A 22546-nucleotide genomic window follows, 5' to 3' on the forward strand; every position below is an offset into this window, starting at 1 on the left:
GTCTTGGGTAATTAAATCCCAATTTTCTTTGAAAAGAGACAGCCTTCCTCCCAAAGGTGCTGCCAGGCGAGAATGTACTGGCAGCTGAAAAGGCAGGTCATTGGGTCTGCTTACGAAAGGACTGACCCCTGCCCTCACCAGAAGTCTGAGCAGGTGAACTCCCTGTCCTAGGCCTAAAAGAACCTTGAGCTCTGCCCCTACCACGTCTAGACCTACCCCTAGACTGGGAATCATAAGCAGGATATGTCCATCCCTTAGTAGGCCAATTTCTACTAAACTTGGAGGCTGCACCTGCAAAAATCCTTAACAGTTTGCATAGACTTAGCCTTGTCCTCCATTTTCTTTAAAACTGCTTCCACAGGCGAACCAAACAACACATCAGACTGTAAAGGAGCATCCAAAATCCTTGTTTTAACATGCTCAGCTAAATTCTGATCTCTCAACCAGGCGTGCCTACGAAGAACAGAACCAGTGGCAGCCACCCTCGAGGAGGCCTGTACAGCATCAAAACCACACTGCAAGGAATGTTTACCCACCTGTTCAGACACATGAACTAAATCCTGCAACTCTTTACATTCAATACCTTCTGCCAGAGCATCCACCTTAGATTTCAATTGTGAAAGGAGATAATTCTGATATTTTAACATGTGAAACTGACAATTCAACGCCCTCATGGCTAAAGTGGAAGAAGTATACACTTTCTTTCCCCACCTATCCAAAGACCTTGCCTCTTTATCAGGAGGAACAGGATTTTTAACAACAGAGGCCTTCACACCTTTAGGCCCCTGAGAGACAGTTTCCGGGTCCGCCCTAGGACTCTTAAAAAGATACTTATGAGCTTCAGGCACCCTATAGTACCTATCCGGTTTAACTGGGGCAGGAGGCAAAGAATCAGGATTCAGGGAAGCCTCTGCAAAAACATCTTCCACCACATTCAGAACAGGAGGTATAGCTAAAGGCCTATGCTGGGGTAAAAACAAGAATTCCCTAAGCCTCTTCCTGGAATCAGAGAAATCTTGACCTTCCCATTTAAAATGCTCCCTCATGGAATGCAGAGTTTCTGAAAATGAAAAATCCTCAGGAGGAGAAGCTGAAGGAATAGAATCATCCACATCAGAATCAGAATAAGGAGGATACTCCTGCAAGTCTTCACCGGAAGACTCAGGAGCCTCTCAACATTGCTCAAAACTCTCAAACTCAGGTTCCACCCTAGGCCTTTTATCAGGAGGGGGCATAGAACCTCTAATCATAGTAATCAAATCCTCTGCCATTTTAAGCATATGTTTCTTAGGCAAAGACCCTGAAGCACTAGGAGAAACCCCCACTGAAGCTAAACTTGGCCTGCCTCTCAAAGAAGCCTTGGAAACAGAAGGGAGGCTCTAACCACCTTAGGAAGAGAGGGAAGAACAGCCACCTGAGAAGCCCCTCAGCCTGGCCTACTTCCTGAGAGGACACATCCTGTAACAGTAAAGTCTCTCCCTGAGACTCCAAAGAAACTCCTGGCAGAACCTCCGGCTCCACTGAGCCTTCTAAAGAACCGACGTCTGGGACTGTCGGTTCTTCCACTCTAGGCTTTGCTGCTTTGTCCTTGCGCTTTTGGCGAGCGGGCGTCGGAGCATCCGACGGCATTTTATAATTACAACGCTTCCCAAAAACTAACCTGGCACAGTCTAACCTTCTCTTAATAGTGCGTTTATTAAATCTAGCACAAGAGCGGCATCCAACAACGTCGTGCTCAGGCCCTAAACAAGGTATACACAAAGTATGGTAATCCCTATGAGGTATCTGTTTCCCACAAGAAATACAGTTATTCACTTTTTCTGACATCCGGTTAAATACTGAGGCAAGAAAAACCAAAATATTCCCCAACGGGGTACTTAGCCAACTTTGATTCGGTCTGAAACTCTGACTTCAGAAACTTTCAGAACGCCAACCTGCACTCGCAAAATTGCTTCTGCATCGGACCATGCGGCAAAAAAGACTGAGGATATGACGTCGGTCATGCGCATTAGTACCCTGACGTACTGACGTCAGTCTAATGCGCCCTGACCGACGTCAGCCATATACTTTGGTATTCGGGCCGACTGGACAGCGGACTACCCAATAGTTAGGACTGCAGCAATGTGGAATGAAGAACATCAATGGGATGGCATCTAGATCCAAGGAAGTAATTGTTCCACTGTATTTAGCATTCATCAGAGCTATCATTGAGTACAATGCCCCCTTTGGTATGTACCTAACCAGGCATATCCAACAAATTGAATGTTCACAGAAGTTTCTCACTACAAGAATACAGGGCATAAGTAAAATCTCCTATGCAGACCACCTCAAGACCCTATCTCTGTATTCAGTCTCCCACAGGCTGTTGAGGAGAGATCTATGCCTAGCATACAGGGCACTGTCAGACCCCACTCTGATGGGCCTCCTGCATATCAGCAAAACAAACAGTGCTAGAAATACCCATTCTAAAGACTCAAAACATGCCTGTAATATAAACAGGACCTGTTGGACAGACAGGTATGTATCCCAAAGCCTACCCCCTTCTCTGTACAGGCTTCCTAATCCATATGAATCAGAGTTCCTCCCTAACCCAATTCAAGTATAACCTGAACAAATGGATGGGGAAAATTCATCCGTGGTTTAGCACCCATGTCTCTATTGGACACAGGTAGCCTGTACATGTTTCATCTCCCAAGACCCTGCTTACACTTCTCAAGGAGATCAGAACTTGTCAGAGATTCGGGATGCGTGGCCAGCCTTTAAAAAGGCCCTTGTAATCATTAGCCTAGCAAACACCTATGAACCTATAAGATGACCAGAGGAAGCAAAAAGTTGCACCTTTGTGGAGAGAGACTGACTTGGTACCCACCCTGGTGTCAGAATGCCCACAACTGCACAACAGGGGATGATGGGACAAAAACTATACTGCAACAGTGATCCTACTGTTCAAACATAACTATGCCATATTCTTCACATGGACCACTGTTGCAGTAATAACATTTGTAAAGATTAAGAATGATTACCTACCCTGCTGGATGACTGGTTATTTAGCTGGAGCAGGCTGCAGAGAGCCCTGAAGAATAGCAGTGGTAAAATCTATCCTAACCCCATGAGAGGATATTCAGCCTATAATGTTAGGGAATGCATAGGATTAGATGGTGGCCTCCAGAATGGCCGGTTTATGCATACTTTTAATAAAGGGTGCAGTAGCATTTGAAGCTCTGGTAGACTGGGGCATGACCAGGTCTTATAGGGTCATTCCATGGGAAGGTTAACAGATAGTAAACTGTGGCAGACATTTAGAAATGGTTTGCTTTAGCACCCATTTGCCTTTAAGTTTATAAAAAACAAAAAAAATTATCATATTTACTCACGTATACTGAAAAGTGAGTGGTTTGGTTTACGGCATTTTTAACGACTTCAGACATAAAGGAATGGTTTGTATGCAAACTGAGACTGTCCCTGTATACTACCAAAAAGTCGTCCTTGCACAAAATGGCCTTGATTTCAAAAATCCTTCCAGCTGAAGTGACTAAATGCAGTTTTCCCCATTTCCAATTTTTAAAAGGGTTAATGACAGCTGGATTAAAGAGATTCTACGTCAGTCTTTCTATCCTGAAGTTTAAACCCTTTGGAGGAGCCACTGCTCTTATAGGAGATTTTATTTATTTTACTAATATAATTTAACTGTGGTAAAGCAGTGACTCCTAGCCCAGAATGTTCACACACATAAACTGAAAAAAATAATTTGTACAATAAAAGAATCTCTAAAACAAAGGTATAGTTAATATGTAATAGAAAAATGAATTAAGGAGGTAGAGTCAACAGTAACCACTATGTAAAATATTTACATCAATTAGAGCAGCGACATGAAGAGATTCTATAGTGTCAATGATGGGCAACATTTTAAATCCCCTCCAATGAGTCCAGTGGAAAACAAGGTTAAATGGCAGACAAATACACTTTCACTGAGAAGATGGCTAAATGTGTTGCAAATGGATCTGAGAGGTTTTGCAGAATCAAGAACATTTCTGCAGCAAACATGATGCTTCATTTTTGAACAGAAGGGAACCGCTTCTGTTAAAACTAAGGCTTCAGTATTACTACCCGTTCTAGCTTCTTCATGATTTTTAGCTCATCCTCTGAGGACAAGTGCCAGAATGTTAGCAAGGACATTTCATCCAGATGTGTCAGTGTATCAAGGACCCCTTGAGCTGGGTCTACCTGCTTAACTGAATAAACTACTGGAAAAGTACAGTTTTGTACCTACCATAAATGTAGATGTCCGAGAGGTATGCATCTGCAGTCCTAACAAATGGGTTGTCCTGGCCTCAGGCAGCCCTTCGGTCGGCCGGATTCCAAAGTCTGGGTCTGGCCTCGGCTGGTGTCGCACTTCACCCGACGTCATAGCTGCAGTTCTTCAGGTATAAAGGCATCAGCCGACGCCATTTTCCTCAGTGTTTCTTGCCCCAGATGCCAGATGCCCTCTAGGAAGGCTAAATTTGGATAAATGCAAATGTTTCCAAACAACAGAGAGCAAATAGAAATAAACATGTATATACATATATACAAACAAATACACCATAATAGATTCCCCGAGCTAGCTACAAGATGGGCAAATACCCTAGGAGTACCACAGAGGGGAAGGAGGGTGGGTAATCCTGACTGCAGATGCATACCTCTCGGACATCTACATTTATGGTAGGTACAAAACTGTACTATGTCCTTCAAGGATGCATCTGCAGTCCTAACAAATGGGTAGAATACCATAGCCAAACTGGGGGAGGAGGCCCTAACAAAATTATGGTGTAGTTAAGATCCCTTGCAAAACAGCAATGGCAAAACCTGCTCGGGATCTGGAGTATAAGGGTAGATTATAATGCTTGGCAAATGTATGCACGGAGCTCCAAGTAGCAGCCTCTAAAATGTCTTTGGTAGCCACTCCTCGTAAAAAAGCTGTAGTAGTGGCTGTAGCCCTTGTGGAGTGAGGTCTGATATTTTCTGGAGTTGCCTTTCCATGATAAGAATAACAAAATCTAATGCAATTTCCTATCCATTTTGAGATTGTCCGTTTTGAAATTGCTTTTCCTTCCATTCCTGTGGCATAAGCTACCAGAAGCTGGTCAGTTTTCCTATTGTTCTTGGTTCTGTCCAGGTAGTAGCGCAATTGCCTATGCACATCCAAGGTATGCAGCAGTCTTTCTCCCCTGTTCTGTGGGTTGGGGAAGAATGTAGGTAGGTGGATTGCTTGGTTTAAAGATACACTGGAGACCACCTTTGGCATAAAGGTAGGATTAGTTCTCATGGACACTCTATCCTGATGGAAGATAAGGAAGGGTTGCACTGCCATTAATGCCTGTAATTCAGAAACCCTTCTTGCTGAAGTGATTGCAAGCAGGAAAGCAGTTTTCCATGATAAGAACTGTAATTCTGCTGTTGCTGCTGGTTCAAAAGGGGGAAGTGTCAACTTTTCTAGCACAAAGTTTAAGTCCCATGTAGGCAATGGTGGCTTTACATTTTTGATTCCTCTCAGAAACTGCCTGAGTAGAGGATGAGAGAAGACTGGAGGATCCATGTTGTATTCTGCTGAAATAGCTGATGCATGAATCTTAATGGAAGAGTAAGACAGGCCATTGTGGAAAAGCTCTGCTAAGTATTCCAGGATGTTAACTATGTTTACCAGTGCTACATTGTGCCCTTTTGCTGCACTCCAAAAAAGATATCTTTTCCATTTCGCTGAGTAAGTTTTTCTTGTTGAGGGTCTGCCAGCTTCCAAGATAATGTCTTTAACCCTTTGAGATAATTCTGGGCTATCTTGTCTTATGCAATGCTCCAAGCAGCTAGCTGCAGTGTTTTCAGGTTCGGATGCAGGGTTTTGAAGTTGTTCTGTGTTAGCAGTAAAGGAACCAGGGGTAGAGGCCATGCATGTTCCCGAGACATACTCCTCAGCAGTGGGTACCAGTGCTGCCTTGGCCAGTCTGGAGCTATCAGGATGATCCTTGGACGGTCTTCTTTGATCTTCAATAGCACCTTGTGCATCAAAGGAAGAGGTGGGAATGCATATGCTGTCAGGTTTTCCCAACTGAAGGATAGGGAGTCCACCTTCCAAGCAGGTGGGTGGTATGTCCTTGTGCAGAATTTTTTCAATTGGTGATTGTATTGCCTTGAGCTGTATGTTGAGGTTTAGGGCCACATTCCAGAGATCCATTGCCATCCGGCATAGAGGATATGAATGTGTGCCTCCTTGTTTGTTGATATACGACATAACTGTGGTGTTGTCCGTCCTTATCAGTAATTGTCCCTGTTGGAGGAACGGTCTGAATGCCTGAATTGCCAGTTTTACTGCCAGCATCTCCTTTTGGTTTATATGTAGGTTTAGCTGGTCTTGAGTCCATAAACCTTGTATGCACTTGTCCAGCATGTGTGCCCCCCAACCGAGGTCTGAGGCATCTGTGGCGATAGTCTGGCTTGGTTGAGGGCTGTGGAAGGGCAGTCCTTTGTTCAATTTGCAGGCCTGAGCCCACCATCGGAATTCTTGCTTTAGGCATGGAATTATTGGAATTTGGGTTTCTAGGCTGTGCTTGTGCTGAGACCATAAATTCCTGAGGTACCATTGCAACTTCCTCATATGTAGTCTGGCATGTGGGATCAATATTATGCAGGATGCCATGTAACCCAGGGCTTGCAGGACTTTCCTTGCTGTGAGCTGGTTCTGCGTTGTTAATGCCATGAAGTAGAGTGGAAGGTGCTTTTGTTTTTCTGCTGTGAGGGATGCCATTTGATTTAATGTGTCCAGTTCTGCACCCAAGAAAGTTATCCTTTGGGATGGCAACAGCCTTGACTTTTGTTAATTTGTTCTTGTTGTCCGCTTGTAACAGGCAGTCGTCCAGGTAAGGGTAAATTTGCATTCCCTGAAGTCTGCAATGAGCAATTACTGATGCCAGGCATTTCGTGAATACTCTGGGCGCAGTAGATAAGCCAAAAGGCAATGCTGAGAATTGATAATGCTCTGATCCTGCAAGAAATCTGAGGTATCTTCTGCAATTTGGTCATATGGGGACGTGCAGGTATGCCTCCTTGAGATCTAGAGTTACCAGCCAAGACTCCTTGCCCAGCATGGGAAGAAGCTGCTGTAGAGTCAGCATTTTGAATTTTGGGACAATGAGGTATGTGTTCAGTGCGGACAGGTCTAGAATAGGTCTCCATTGATTTTCCTTCCTTGGCACCAGGAAAAGTCTGGAGTTAAATCCTTGCCCTTGTTCCATAGATGGTACCTTTTCTATAGCTCTCATCCTTTTTAAATTGTCTATTTGTTTTAGAGCGTTTGCCATTTGATTTGGAGGTAGGTTTGGCATTCCTCTCTTCCTTGGTAGAGTATGGAAGTGAAACCTGTAACCTTTGTCTATTGTTTGCAAAATCCATTTGTCTCCTGTAATGCAATGCCAGTTTACTGAAAATAAGGCTAGCTTTCCGCCTAAGGGTGCTTCTAGTTGTTCCCTGGTAGGCAGCTTCAGAGCCAAGTCACTGTGATTGTCCTGTGGAACTGGTAGTGGCTGGGTCTGCAACAGTACTTCGTTGGTTGTTAGGCTGCCACTGACGTCCCCTGTAGGCACCTCTGGATTGACCTCTGCCTCTTGTGCGCCTACTCCTGCCTCTCTGTGCTCTGTTGGTGTCCGGAAAAGACCAATTATTGGAAGGCCAGTTCCTACTAAACCTTGGAGGCTGAACCTGTAAAAAATCCTTGACAGTCTGTACAGATTTTGCTTTCTCTTCCACCTTCTTCAGCACTTGTGCAGGGGAGCCAAACAAATTTTGTTTATCCATGGGAGCATCTAGGAGCTTTGATTTTACATGGTCTGGTAAGGACTGCTCTTTTAACCATGCATGCCTTTTGATCACTGTACCAGTCATAGCTGATCTAAAGGAGGCCTCCAGTGCATCATAGCCGCATTTTAAGGAATGATTACTAACCTGCTGTATGTTATGTACCATATCCTGTAGAGACTTTCGGTCTAAAGGTCCAGGAGAGGACAGTTTTTTAGATAACTGATCTAACATAAATTCCTGATACTGAATCATGTGGAATTGGCAGTTTAAGGCCCTAGCCGAAAGAGTAGCAGAAGTATAAACTTTTTTACCCCATCTCTCCAAGGCCCTAGATTCACTTTCAGAGGGGAGTGGGTTTTTGGCAGAGGTAGCTGCTACCGCCTTGGGGCCCTGTGAAATAGTTTCAGGATCTGCAAAGGAGCCTTATACAAATGATTATGTGTGTCCGGAACCCTGTAGTATCTGTCGGGCTTAGCAGGGGCCGGAGGGAGTGAATCAGGAGCAGTACAAGCATCATTGAATGCATCATCCACAACTGTAAGTACTGGAGGAATGGCTAAAGGCCTATGCTGTGGTAAATGCAAAAAAGTCCTAAGCCTTTTCCTTGAGTCTGAGAAATCCTGACCCTGCCATTGAAATTGTTCTCTCATAGCATGCAAGGTTTCCCCAAAAGAAAATTCCTCCGGAGGGGAGGCAGAAGGAATGGAGTCTTCTGCGTCAGAGTCCTCATATGGAGAATAAGGGCCCTCAGGAGGGTTTGAATTGTCTGATTCATCTGAGGAGTAATCAGAAGAAACTGGCTCAGGGGGTTCTGCTCTAGGCCTCTTCTCTGGAGGGGGTTGAGAGGCCCTATCAGGGTGAGACTGGGATCCCCTGATCAAAGAAATGAGATCCTCTGCTAGACTAAGCATTTGAGTACTAGAGCTAGGCCTGTGAAAGGGGGCTTTAGTAGGCACGGCCTTGGAAGATTTAGCTGCTTTAGCCCTGGCAAAGGCCTTAATTGACATGGATGCAGGGGGCCTAGCAGCTCCACGTGCAGGAGAAGATACATCTAGGGAAATAGTATCTGATAAATCCTGAGAAATTGTAAGAGCAGGTGGTAATTCAGTAGCAGATTCAGCCATGCTGGAAGAGGCCTCGGTAGTAGGAGGCAAGCTTTCGGCCGAAGGAAGAACCGCAGAGTCGGTTTCAGGCGAAACCGAGACACTCGCGGTTGTCTTAACCGTGGTTTCGGCCGAAACCGCGGACCGCGAGTGTCAGTCCTTTTCCTTACGCTTTTTAGCTAAATGTGAAGTCGGAGTCTCCGACGGCATGATATAAGCAAAAGCGGAGCCGAAAAACTCCTCTGCAAACTCCGACCGACGTCTAAGAGTTCGTCGGTTGAAGGAAGCACAGGCTGAACAAGCTGCTACGTCGTGGTCTGGGCCTAAACAAGGTAGGCAGTAAGAGTGGAAGTCTTTATGAGGTATTTGTTTCCCACAAGTTAAACAGTTATTCACTTTTTCTGACATCGGCTGAGGCAAGAAAGAGTCCCCAACGGGGTACTTAGCTTTTTAGAAGTCTTCGGTAGTAGAAATCTCTGGATCTGACCGACCAGCACTTGCGAACAGCTTCTGCTTCGGGCGCCACACGGCAAGAAAGACTGAGGAAAATGGCGTCGGCTGATGCCTTTATACCCGAAGAACTGCAGCTATGACGTCGGGTGAAGTGCGACACCAGCCGAGGCCAGACCCAGACTTTGGAATCCGGCCGACCGAAGGGCTGCCTGAGGCCAGGACAACCCATTTGTTAGGACTGCAGATGCATCCTTGAAGGACATCTTCAACAGAGTATCTTTATTCCTCCCAGAGGGAGGATATCAGGGAGAAAGTCTCCTAGATCTGCTAGTTAAAGTGATATTTTCTGGCTTAATGCCTTATACTCTGTTTCTTGTTAGTCCTGTCACCCTCTGAGCTACAAATGGGATACCAGACTTCCCTCAAGCCTTCTGGATTACCTCTATTTCTATTTTCATTTATTTAATGTTCTGTTTCTGGCATTACCACGTGATCTATTTCAGTATGCATGGGAGTAAGGGGCTGGTTTCCTCTAGGGACTGTGTGCTATTGCCAAAGACTCCAGCAGTACCACTGTAACTTCATCATGTGCCATCTTACAGTGGAACCATGAAGATAATGAAAGTCATGTATCTCAGCACCCTTGGGAATTCCCTTGCTGTGATACAGTCCTTAGTGATCATTTTCATGAAGAACTAGGTCAGGGTGTGTACATTATCTTGAGGGTGAAAAGTCTTCTGCTGGTGAGAATGCAGAAGTGTCTGCAGGAAGAGTACCATCCTTCAATGTTTCGGGGTTGGATCTGGAAGACTCACATGGAGAATCCCAGTTCTTGGCAACACGTCAGAATATAAAGTAATGTAGTTCCTCCTTGGTGTGCACCTTATAATGAGGCTGTTGTCCCATTAAGGATATATGTGGATGCTTTATTTATTTACTTCTCTTTGTTTACTGGGAGTTTCCGAGACCGACTGGGGTTTGTCCCATTTTCAATGCAGGCCCACAGAGAGAAAAACTCCACACAGCAAATTTAAAGAAAAAAAAAAAGACATTTTGTAAAATACACCGAGTTTACATGAAAACACTATTACATAAATACATCTACAATACATTACATAATGTACAGTAGCCTATGAATTTTTCACGATGTATTTGGTTAGAGAAATTACAGAGATAGACAGTGGATGTATTATGTAATGTGCTTATCAGTTGGAAGTACAGAGAAGGATAGCAAAGGCAAAGTAGTTATATGAAACATTGGGTAAATTGAGGTAGAAAGCTTGTATAGACATATATTAAATAAAACAGGGGTAGTGGTAATTACCCGGGAAACAGTTTTATAAAAAAGAAAATAGATAGAGGGTGGAGTGGCAGTCTGCAGAAGAACAGTGTAAATGAGAGTTGTGGAAGAATATACAGTGAGATTTTTTTAGTGCCAGACATAGAAAAAGTTACATACGTAAGACTAGGGTACAGAATGTTTAAATCAAGGGAGTGTAAGTTTGAAGGCAGAGGTTGAGTATGGGGAGGTAGCTAGGGTAGTGCTTTTTGTTCTGCAATAGACTACTACTGCGACAGGGCATTCTGTGAAGACCCTGGGCATCTAATCCAAAGCATGAGAAAGCAAATTAATACGTGGAATTTTTCCTTCCTGGCTCTACAAAAGCCCTTGTGGTCTCTGCATGTGGGTTGCTGTCCTTTAGATCTGGGGTCACTATCAGAGACTGAGAGAACAGGAGACGCAGGAAGGCAGGCAAAGCAAGCATTCCAAACTTTGGAACCTTTATGAATTTGTTCAAATGTGACAGATCAAGGACAGTCCTCTTTTCTTGGCACTATACAAAACTTCAAGTTAAAAAAAAATGTGCTCTGTTCTCCATATGCAATTTTCTGTATTGCTACCACTGTGGTAGCCCTTCAAGTAGAGCTGACACAAGATCTCTTTGGTCTCTAAGGAGATGTGGCATTTCTTAGAACTGTTGGAAAGACAGGAACTGTGTATTCCGGGGGAGAAATCTGCAGCAACCATATGCCCATTGTAACTGCCTAACATTTTCCTAACATTTGTCTGGGAAAAGGGACAGACATCCCCAGTCCTACAGAGAATCTGCTAGGGATAACAGGGCTGGAGAGGGATAAGGAGTGATGGGAGGAAGGCAGTACTACAATTTAACCTATTATTGATCCCTGTCTGCATCCCAGCCCTGTGGGTCCCTGAACTTCTCTTTTTAGGCTGCCTTGCTACTAAAGTTTACAAAAGCTCTTTGTCCCTTCCTCTGCTTCTCTTTTGTCAGAAAGGAGTAGAATGACCATTGTTTTGCTGGGCAGTTTATTCTTTGAATGGGTGGATGAAATGGCTATTTCACTGCTTCCATGGTTTCACCCTTTTCTTCCACTTTTAAAAAAAAAAATCTATGAAGGGGTCCAAGGAGCAATTCTTTGTCAACTGGAACATTAAAGAGTTGTGCCTTAATATCCTCTGCCAAGGGCTGTATCCCCAGACAGACATATCTCTGATCACAAACCCCTTAGGTGCAACCCTGGATGTTGTATCCACATCAACAGCAGCATATTTGGTTGTGTTTCTGTCCAGCTGCAGAGAAGTCTTAGCAAGTCCATTCAGTTTCACCTTCATTTCCCCATGGTACAGCTCCTCTAACATTTCCTCCACCTTTTGGAGGAATCCCCTAGCGCTTGAGCACATAGGTTTGATAATTTGCAGCCATAAAAGCAAGCATTGCTGATGTGTACACTTTCTTCCCAGAGTGTTCAAGATTTTATTATTATGGTTATTAAGAAGGGTGTTCTGGTCAAAGATCACCCTTGACCCACTGGCTATATCCACAGACATCACAATATCACCTGCAACTGGACATTTATTTTTTAAACGGGAAACTAAAAGGCTCCTGGACCTTATAAGATTAGTCATTTTTTGGGGTGTGGAGACTGGGAGTCAGGTTCTAGGAAGGCATCCACTAAGGCCTCAAAGACTGGAAGTACCACAAGTAGTTTAGGTGTCTCTAGGTCCAAAAGGTTGATGCATCTTTTATGGGTCACCAATGCAACCTTGAATTATTACAGGAAATGGTTCTTCATTAAGGCAAGTGTCTGTCTGAATGACAGAACTTTTGGATGAAAACCAGAAGGCAGGGTGTTTTCACTGTCCGAATCCTACCCTGGCAGGCAACTAGGACTTGTATGTAAACTCAACAGTTAGTATAAACAAAAACAAACCACGGAAAAAAGAAGAAATGCTGAAAAACTAGAAATGACGAAAAACGGCTTTGTTGCTGCAGGCACGCAGTACTTGAATAATCCAATCAGGAACCAAGTTCAAAGATTTGGTTCCTGATTGGATTATTCAAGTACTGTGTGCCTGCAGCAACGAAGCCGGTTTTCAGCATTTCTTCTTTTTTCTGTTGTATGTAAACTCATCCTCCCCCTCTGACTCAGAGAGACCCAACCCTTTCACATGAAATAGCTGGCTCTTCCTCTTCTGAAGAGGGACAATTCTCGAGGTGAACGGTTAACATGGTCTAGCCTGCAGTGTTTCAAAAAATTAAAAACAGTTTCTGGGCCAGTTTCTGCCAGTCTTGAATGGAAGCCTGGATAGGGAGGAGGTAGTGAGTGTTAGACAAAGTACGTTGCATCACAGTCTTAGATACTGACATGGACTGTGCGCTGATTAGTGACTGCTCCCCAGTTACCCCAATCTTCAGTATGGTGGAATCTACTGCCTCAGGAGCTGAAATTCCTGGCCAAGTATCCTGTCCCTCAACTAGGGGAATCCGGGCATCCTCTTGCAAGAGTATAATGGAACTCTTCCTTTCCCTCAAAGCTACATGGGAACAGGTGTCTGATGCTGGCACCTGAGACTGGCTGCAGACAGGTATTTCATCCCGTGACGACATGCTCACTAATAAGACAGTGAAAGTCTCTTCTGCTGGTAAGCCACAGGCCTCAGCAGTAACAGACATCATGGCCAGAGTCTTCACAAGCACTTCTGCTGGGCCTAAGCCCTTAGCCTTAAAGGAACATTTGGGCAATGGTTATCCCCAATTTCTCACTTTTACTCTCCTGGTGGGCCTGATTCTCTATATGTATTTAATGCTTTTTTGTGGGGCTACCTGAACTAGACAGTTGTAGGTTGTCTGACCTGGTGGACTGTCAAGAAAGGGCTTCCAGCTTCCTTTAGTCAAGGTAAACCCAACATACTACCATTCTTCTTAAAATTTTTCTGTTAAACCACACACATGCAATACAGGAGGGTGCATTATGGATAGGGCCCACACAAAAAATGGGCAATGATTATACAATCTTTGTAAGGAATATGATGCCCATATGTACTCCTTCCTTCATTTTTAGGAGGTCATACACCTAGGGACTAAGTCTATGAGCACACTCAAGCTCTGAGAAATACACAAAACTATAACTTTCCACAGACACAGACACACTCACAGGGGAAAATGACCAAGTAGATTTTCCACAGTTGGGTCTATATCACTCCAGAGACTCCAGAATTTGTAGCCAAAGAAAGTATATCTATAGATGATGCCCAAAACAGAGTGGTTGTCCAACACTGTTTGCATCAGGAAAGAATTAAAGATGGGCTAACAACAAGATGTACAGGAATAAAGCCGTAACTATGGTCCAGGTGATCCAGTATCGATTAACAGCTTTAGCATCCAATTTTCCATATTTTTGGTTAAAGACGATGGCAGAAATGGATGAGCATGTCTATCCCAGGGGGATGGCTGCTTATCTAGGCTCTCCCTGAGGGGAGGCATGGTCCGTAGAAGGCATTAATTCTTGGACTGAAGAGACAAACATAGGGTAGTGAGGGTAGGTCACTAAATAAAAAATCCCTTGGCAGAAGCAATCAGCAACAAGACCTCTGAGGACACACTTAGCATCCACACCAGCCCCATCATTGACTTAGAGAAAGTCCGGTAATAAAAGGAAGAGCTAAGAGACTTGCCAATGTATGGGGAAAGTCCAGTAAGTAAGAAGCAAAAAAGTCAAAGAAAAAAAAAACTAGGGATGGCGTAGGCAGGCTCCACTTTACACTGGCTGCATGGCAAAAACTCTTGGGAGGACCCGAAAAATGTAACGGGTTGGGAGGGTGGCCTAATGGTCAAGGTATTTGCCTTACAAACACAAGGTACAGGGTTTGAATCTCACAAGGGATAATTGGCTAGGCTGAAAATGGCTCACAAGGGCAGTTAGCCTAGTATTAATCTATAAACTTATGAACCTACAGAGCTCTAGAAGAAAAGCATGATGCCAGTTGAGTTCCAAAATCTTACTTCTAAAACAGAAAAACATGTACAGTAATGAAACTATGTCTTAAGTATATAAATAAATATGTGAAGGAGTGTTTATAGGGTACATTTTTGTTCACTAGTCTGATTTTAGTAGTACTGCTTTAAAAATGCAAAGTGCAAGGGACAAGAAAATTACCTTCGTGAGTATAACAATTTTAAACCCAACATCTCCTCATTGTCACTGTGTACTGCTTATGTCCAATTCTGTGACTTGTCTGATAAATCACTGCAATAAACACCAAAACAATTTGTTCTACTTACCCTGACAAGAACAGAAAACAGCGACCTACATCCAGAAGCGAGATTTACATAGGGGTCCAAGAGGTACTCATGGAGGTGAGGGTGAGGGAAAAGTGCAAGTTTTGATAACACTGATGTCACTTGTAAATTCAACTCATACGGCTGGAAAAAATGTTTGTAATATTAATTATTTTCATTCCATGTTCTATTTATTTTAATAAAGCATTTGCTACCTATACTGCATGCAACCACTTAAAAAGTGCAACAAGAAAACATAAGAAAGTAAATGCACTACTTATAATATTACTGAATGTAAATCTATGAGTAATTTGTATCACAAAAATCACAAAGGTGTTAAGGCCAAGGTTACTAAACCTCATCACAAACATTATCATGGCTACCTAATGTAAGAAGCTATGCACATTTAACTACAGAAATAATGCAGATGAGGAAAATGTACATGGCACAATCAAAGTGTAAAAATCAGAAGAGACAAAGAAAGTTAGTTTAGCAAAATGAGCTGTACAAAGAGACAGAGCAAAAATGCCATTTAATTCACACATCTGAAAATAAAGTGACTGCAGCAAAGGGAAAAATAAATTTCCTTTACTGGTAGAATGAATTAAACTGTTTTCTCCAAAGCAGCAAACTAATGAACATTTCTTCATTATAAAGAAAGGTCACATGACTGAGGTAAACAAACTGAAATTCTATAAAACATGACAGTCGTATGCATAAACAGATAAAAGAGGGAAGCATGGGGCTAGCTAGTTATAATTCACAAGCATGCTAGCTATACATTACTATTAAAACTACTGCATTACCTGATTAAGTCTTTTTAGAATGAAAGTGCTCATAAAGAAATAAACTGGACAATTTAAACCTTCGGAAGGATTTCCGTGAATGCTTTTTTTATTTTATTTTTTTACTTTACTAATAGTAGTCAGGAATATTTTATCTTAAAGCTAAAAGCATTGCTTAAAGGTCAGCTGGACTACAGTCACGTATCACTGTTGTTACTACCAAGAATCATACAACCTTAAAGTTTCACCTTTCTCTGAGTTTTGTTAACCCTGCCAAGCTCCTTGTATGGAGCCTCACAAGAACATTACTCCACTACAGGTGACCTGTTTGCATTTCTAGTTATAAATTACCCAAACGCAACATAACATTTGTGCCAGCAAGACACTACTGTCTGGGTGAGAAACAAACTGTTCAGCTGTCACTCCCATGCTCCTTTTCCTAATCTATTACCTGTATCAGACCTTGTTAAGACCTCAATGGACTTAAGTGCCCACCACCTCCTTGGGGACCCTGACACTGCTGTCCAGTGCAGTTGCTTTGAAAAAGTACTTTCTAATGTTTAGGTTGACCTCTGTACCCCTAGCTTGTCAGTCATGTCCCAATTCCCTCCTCAGTATTTTTTCTTCAGCTACATCTCATCACACTAGCCCATCGTTTGGACATACACTGTGTCACTTTGTTTCTGGTCTATCTTTGTGTGCAGACAGACAGATTTAGCTCTCATCTCAACCTCATCTTATATCTCCTTCCATTAGTTCCACTTATTACTTTGACAGTTTTTAATCTGTACTGTATCGACCAGTTTGATGTCCTTTTCCCAGAGTAAGCAGTAATAAATAAAAAAAAAAGTAAACTTGCTACTGACTTCTTTCACCTTTCGCAGTTCCCCTAGCAATTGTTGCTGCATTTTCAGTCTGCATTTGGTAGTTCATAACAGCCGTTATTAACACCCCACAACCTTTTTTGTTCCTGCTCTATATTTTTAAGGTCAGTCCTCCCAGTTGGTATTGCACTTTTACGTTATTAGAGTCCATGTGCATAATTTGCATGTCCCTGTATTGAAGCTTAGCTGCCATTTATTGGTCCATTGTACTAGTCTCTTCAAGTCCTTTTAATGATTTGTCTTCCCACCCTCTCCATCATCCACCTTCCACCCAAACTTACTGTCATCCTCAGATCGGCTATTCCTGTTCTCACTGCCCATCATGAAGTATCAAAACAGCTCTGATCTTAAGACTGGACCCAGAAAATGGTACACACCATCTTCATTTCCTCTGACAGACACCACCCCCTCCCCCACCACGCCAGTATTACTTTTTGTTTCCTGGCAGTCAGACACACATTTACCCACTGGTCAACTTCTTGCCCAGTACCTTCAGTCAATTTATTGTCTACTATCTGGGACTAAGTCAAAGACCACACTCACTGGACTTTCCTTGTCAAGTTACAGTAAAATCTAGTTATTAAACTAGATCAGTGTGGATTGACATGAACTGTTTGCCACAAGCCTTGTTGGTGCTGATCTTGCAGACTGTTCTCGACTTGTAAATGAACGAGCTTTTCCTTCACTATTTTCCAGTAAGTTTTCTTACTATGGGCCACTAGTTATCCATGTCAAGACTAGCTTCTAAACACCCATTATGCAGTGACACCTCCACAGCCTCTCTCCAGTCCTCTGAAACCTCTCTGCTACTACAGTGGATATAAAATGTGTACACACCCCTGTTAAAATGCCAGGTTTTTGTGATATAACAAAATGAGACCACAATAAATCATTTCAAAACTTTTCCCACTTTTAATGTGACCTATAACCTGTACAATTCAATTGAAAAACAAATCTGTTACGGGAAAAAATATAAAAAATAAAAAAATGTACAATACGCTGGGTTGCATAAAGTGTGCACACCCTTACACTATTACTTTGCTGAAGCACTTTTTGATTTAATTACACATTAGTTCCCAGTGCCTCTATCAAGTAGAGCCACTGCAGTGATCCTCGGGGTGAACTTTCTATTTTCCATCCACCCATCAAGATTTCTCTTAAAGAGGACCAGTGAGGTGCTCTGCTTGACATGCATGGGAAGTCTATTCCAGAGCAGGGGCAGTCTCTGAGTTATGAACCTGTCCCCCTCCAGCATTTTCTGTTGATTGGGGTAATGAGGTGGAGGTCTGTGGAGCGTGTGGTGCGAAGGGATTTGGATTTCTTTAGATGTAGCATTTCTAACAGACCTGGGTCAGACATGCCTTTGTAAGTCAAGCAGAGATTGCCTCTTAGTAGACGACATCACACAGAGAATAGCTGGAGTTTTTTTGAGTCTGTCTGTGTAGGACATATGTTTAAAGCCAGGGATCCTCTTCGTGAGGTAATATTGTGGCCTTTACAGCTATTGCATGTGTCTAGTGAGGTACATGCCAAATGGGGCATTATACTGGATGACTGGCCTAACAAGGGAAGAGTAGAGAGATGATGACCTCTTTCTTCCTGGATGCAAAACTCTTGGTAATGAGATGTGCCACATAGAAGGACTTTCTGACCACCGTGGCAATATTACTAGATGAGACCACATCTGGAGAACCTGATGTCTTGCCCTTATTAATTGATGCCTGGCTGGAATGGTAATGAGTCAGTCATCTAAATATGGAAAAACTTGGAATCCTTGCAGTCTCAAGTGAGCTGCTACTACTGCCACATACATATGGTAAACACCATGGCGGCTGTGGTATGGCCAAAGGGCAGAACTCTGGTAATGACAGTTTCCCAGCCGGAAGCTCAACTTCCTTCTGGATCTTCTGTTAATCTTTATGTGATAGTATGGTACACACCCTGAAGGTCTATTGAGCACATCCAGTCTTCCATGCTCAGAAAAGGGAGAATGGACTGAATCCGTGACCATCCAAAACTTTCCTAGCTGCTTTTGTATTTCAATTGCTGCTTGTTCCTTTTTCTCAAGATTGGAGGTAGAAGGGAAAGGAAAAGGGTATTATATAACCTCTGGAGATAATCCTCTGCACCCACCTATCTTTTATGTCTAGCCAGGCTCTCTAGTGCAGGGATAATTGGCCCCCGATTGCTTCCAGAGTTGGACAATCGGGCCTCCTTCCAGGAGTGCTGACAATGTCTGTCAAAGAAAGAATCTCTGGACCACTGGTTTTGCTGGCCATCTCTGCTGTGGGGAAAGTGTCAACCATTGGAGTTCCCCCTCTTCTGCCCCTGGGGGAACTTCCTCCACATGTATCCTGGAAAGGACTCTGGGATTTCTTGAACCACATCTTCTGACCACCTCATTGATTCCTAGAAAAGGATCTTTGAGGGGTTGAAAATTTTACATCCATGGCAGATATGGTCTTTCCATTCTTCTCACACCTGGATAATGTGTCCTTCACCTTGGGGCCAAACAAAGAAGTGCTGTCAAAAGGAGCATTGATTAACGACGACTTGAAGGGCCTTGCAAAATTACATAAGCACATCCAGGCATGTTTCCTGAAGGCAATGCCTGAACCCACTGCCTAGGGTTTCCTTCGGTTACTTTCAAAATGAACCTCATGGAAGAACTGGAAACAGAATGCACAGTAGCCAACTGAGAAGTCACGGATGACTGGACCTCTGCAGAAACAGATCCTGACAGGGTATTTGATAGTTCCTTAATTAAATCCCGCTGTAATCTTGTAAAATGTGCCAAATACATTCTGCAACCTTAAGGCAAAGGTCACTGAAACATAGCCATGCTTCGGAAAACCTATCCATTGCCCCTGAATCCCTGTTAGGGGAATGAACAGTGAAACTCTCCTCTGCAAGTTCCTTTTTTGTTGCTGCCACCATAACCATGACATCAACGGGCACACCTTTACCCCAAAACTGCTTATCCAAAGGTAGTGCCTGGTATTGGTACAACTGTGTCAGATTCCTTCCACTCCAATGGAGAAACTAATCAATAAGCTCACTGGCGGGTGGTGTAACCCAGGAGGTAGGCCAGTACCAAAAGACTCCAGGAATACACGAAGGGTTGTTGAAAGTCTAACCACCTCTCTGCTTTAGGACCTCAAGGATGTCTCCAACTAACACATCTTCAGGAGGTAACCATGGGGACCGTTCACCTTCATCAAAGTTTGTACTTTCTGCAAAGTAATTGCCACAGAATCACCAATAAGTGTCCAATCACCTCTGTATTTAAAAAGTAGATATTTATTCCACAAAAAAACAAACTGTATACACTTTTTAAAAAAAATAGTAAACGGTTAAGCGCTTTCACCCACAACTCGATGAGCTTCATCAAAACACTATTGTTATTGCTAGTACGCCTTATATTTAAAAATTGGCGCCAAAATACCGGCTTATGTTAAACATTTAGCCTTTTGAATTCTTAAAGCAATACATGCATTATAAAAAGTAACTCAACATGATGTATAAAAGTGTACATCTGCATGATATGCTACCTACAAATATTTTATGCAAAATCTAAATCTCCACGTTTCAACGTTTAAAATACAAACCCCATGCAATGAAAATGAAAATAAAAACAAAAAATAATAAAATAACTCATCCTGCACAACACACACGACAATTGGGGTTAATGCAAATGCATTGTCACCCTACATAATAAACCTTGACATTATATAAAGGTTAAAAATTGGAAACACAAACGTGCTGCAAATGTGTATAAAGTATATATAAAATATATGCAAAATATGCACATACTTGATCGTGTATATCCATAAAATTTTTTTACATGAGTTCATAGACACCTAACACTAACCCTAATATAATGTCTATGAAAATACTGAATCCAACTATTCCTAACAGACACGCTGTGTCATGGTACGAATTATTAACATATGATGTTCATGGGAAGATGATACACTGTTGGTAAAGATAATACTGTCAACCTCTCAAATAACCAAAATATCAAATGTACCTCTAATAAATATAGCATGGGTAGATAAATATGTACATGTAAATAATTGATGTAACATTAAATATAAACATGTATAAGTTGTCCTAAACATTTCCATCATGTTAATTCATCTCCAATATGGGCTTACAAGAAATGTAATCATTGATCCCAGGTGGTGTTGCCGCATCCAAGTACAGTTGCCACCAAACTTCCTTATAGCTTAATAATGACTTATAATCACCCCCTCTAGGGTCCTTTCTGATGGTATCTAAAATGGCAAATCTGAATTAATGTGTGTTTCCCTTCTTTTCAATATGCCTGTATAAAGCATTAGTAGGGTCCTTCCTCCTGATGTTGTACATATGATCATATATCCGTTTCTTGAAACATCTCTCCGTCTTACCCACATAATAACTTGCACATTTATTGCACTTAGCCAAATAAACTACCATTTTTGTATTGCAATTTCCTTTTGTAAATTTGACTGTTGGCCTAAATCCATTATGTATAATCAATTGTTCTTTCTCCAATATGTACCTACATTGATTGCATGTTCCACATTTTGTGGTATTTGCATTTATTCCTTTTCTCTATCATTCACGCCTATGTTATGTTGCTCCAAGTAACTTTTGATATTTCGTCCCATTTTGAATACTATTCCTGATTTGGTGCCCATTATATCTAACAAATGAGAATCTCCTGACATCAAATATCAATATTTGTTTATTATATTAATCACTTTACTAGCTATTGGACTATACTGAATAATGAAAGATCTCTGATGATAAACTGTCTCATTGTTATTACTATTCATGATCTTAGTAGCCTTTTGTACCTGATTAATGACAGTACTGGATCCTAATAATGGTTTGTATTTTCTCCCCCATTCTTGAAGAGCATATTGTCCTACACCATACATCGTATCCAAGGGATACCCCCTCTCTTGAAACATACCAGTTATAAATTTAATTTCTTCAACTAATTTGTTGTGATCAGAAGTCATACGTACAGCTCGTATGCACTGCCCTTTGAAAATATTATATTTAAGCTTTTCTGGATGATAACTGCCATATTCAAGATAGTCATTAGAAAAAGTATTTTTCCGATATATCTTGGATTTCAAACCAGCTTCTTGTTTGTAGATATAAGTGTCAAGATATGCGATTCCATCATAGCTGTGGGAAAATGTGAATTTGAGAAAATCACTACTGTTGTTTAAAAATCGGATGAAATCATCACATTTGTCCAGACTGTCATTCCATAATATATAAATATCATCCAAAAATCTAGAATAGTGTTTAATACTTTGATAGTGAGCACTGGGAAATAATCTAGCATGACTAGGTTGGCAAATGTGGGAGCACAAGCTGCTCCCATAGCTACCCCCCTGGTCTGCCTGAAGTGCTCACCCTCAAAGTAAATAAAGTTGTTGTCTAACACTATAGACATACATTCCAAGACTAAACATATTTCATCCCAGTTTAGATCCGAATGTTTGGTGATACTATTACAAAAGGCTTCTAGTCCTGCCTGTTTAGGAATACAAGAGAAGAGATCAATAACATCAATGGTGACAAAAAACAATCCTTCCTTCCAAGCTTCTACAGGATACTTACTTAAAAACTCCCAAGAGTCTTTCACCGTATGTGGTATCTTATGGTATATATGCTTTAGCCTCATATCAATAAGTTTATGCATGGGAAATGTTTTTGATTTACTGCTTGAAATGATTGGTTGGAATGGTGGGTCTTGTGTGTTCTTAATCATTTTTGGTGTGCCCACTAAAGTGGCTAGTCTAGGGTGTTTGACCTTCAAATATTTGTAAATTTCACTAGTTATTCTACCATCAATATGAAATTCCTCAATATATGAGTCTATTCTTTGATGGGCAATATTGATCTCA

At 42.1% G+C, this 22546-nt stretch overlaps 1 protein-coding gene across 3 annotated transcripts in view; it reads right to left on the minus strand.

The window, feature by feature from the left end:
- FHIP2B (FHF complex subunit HOOK interacting protein 2B) overlaps nucleotides 1-22546 on the minus strand; it is a 1026346-nt gene that overhangs the window by 237269 nt on the left and 766531 nt on the right. For all 3 annotated transcript variants that reach the window (XM_044082952.1, XM_044082953.1, XM_044082954.1), the window contains one exon: nucleotides 14969-15109. In XM_044082952.1, coding sequence (XP_043938887.1) covers nucleotides 14969-15109 — 141 coding nt within the window. The remainder of the gene's footprint in view (nucleotides 1-14968; nucleotides 15110-22546) is intronic.

Source organism: Protopterus annectens, chromosome 9.part0 (assembly GCF_019279795.1).
Source record: "Protopterus annectens isolate FY-2018-M chromosome 9.part0, PAN1.0, whole genome shotgun sequence".
Classification (NCBI taxonomy): Eukaryota; Metazoa; Chordata; order Ceratodontiformes; family Protopteridae; genus Protopterus; species Protopterus annectens.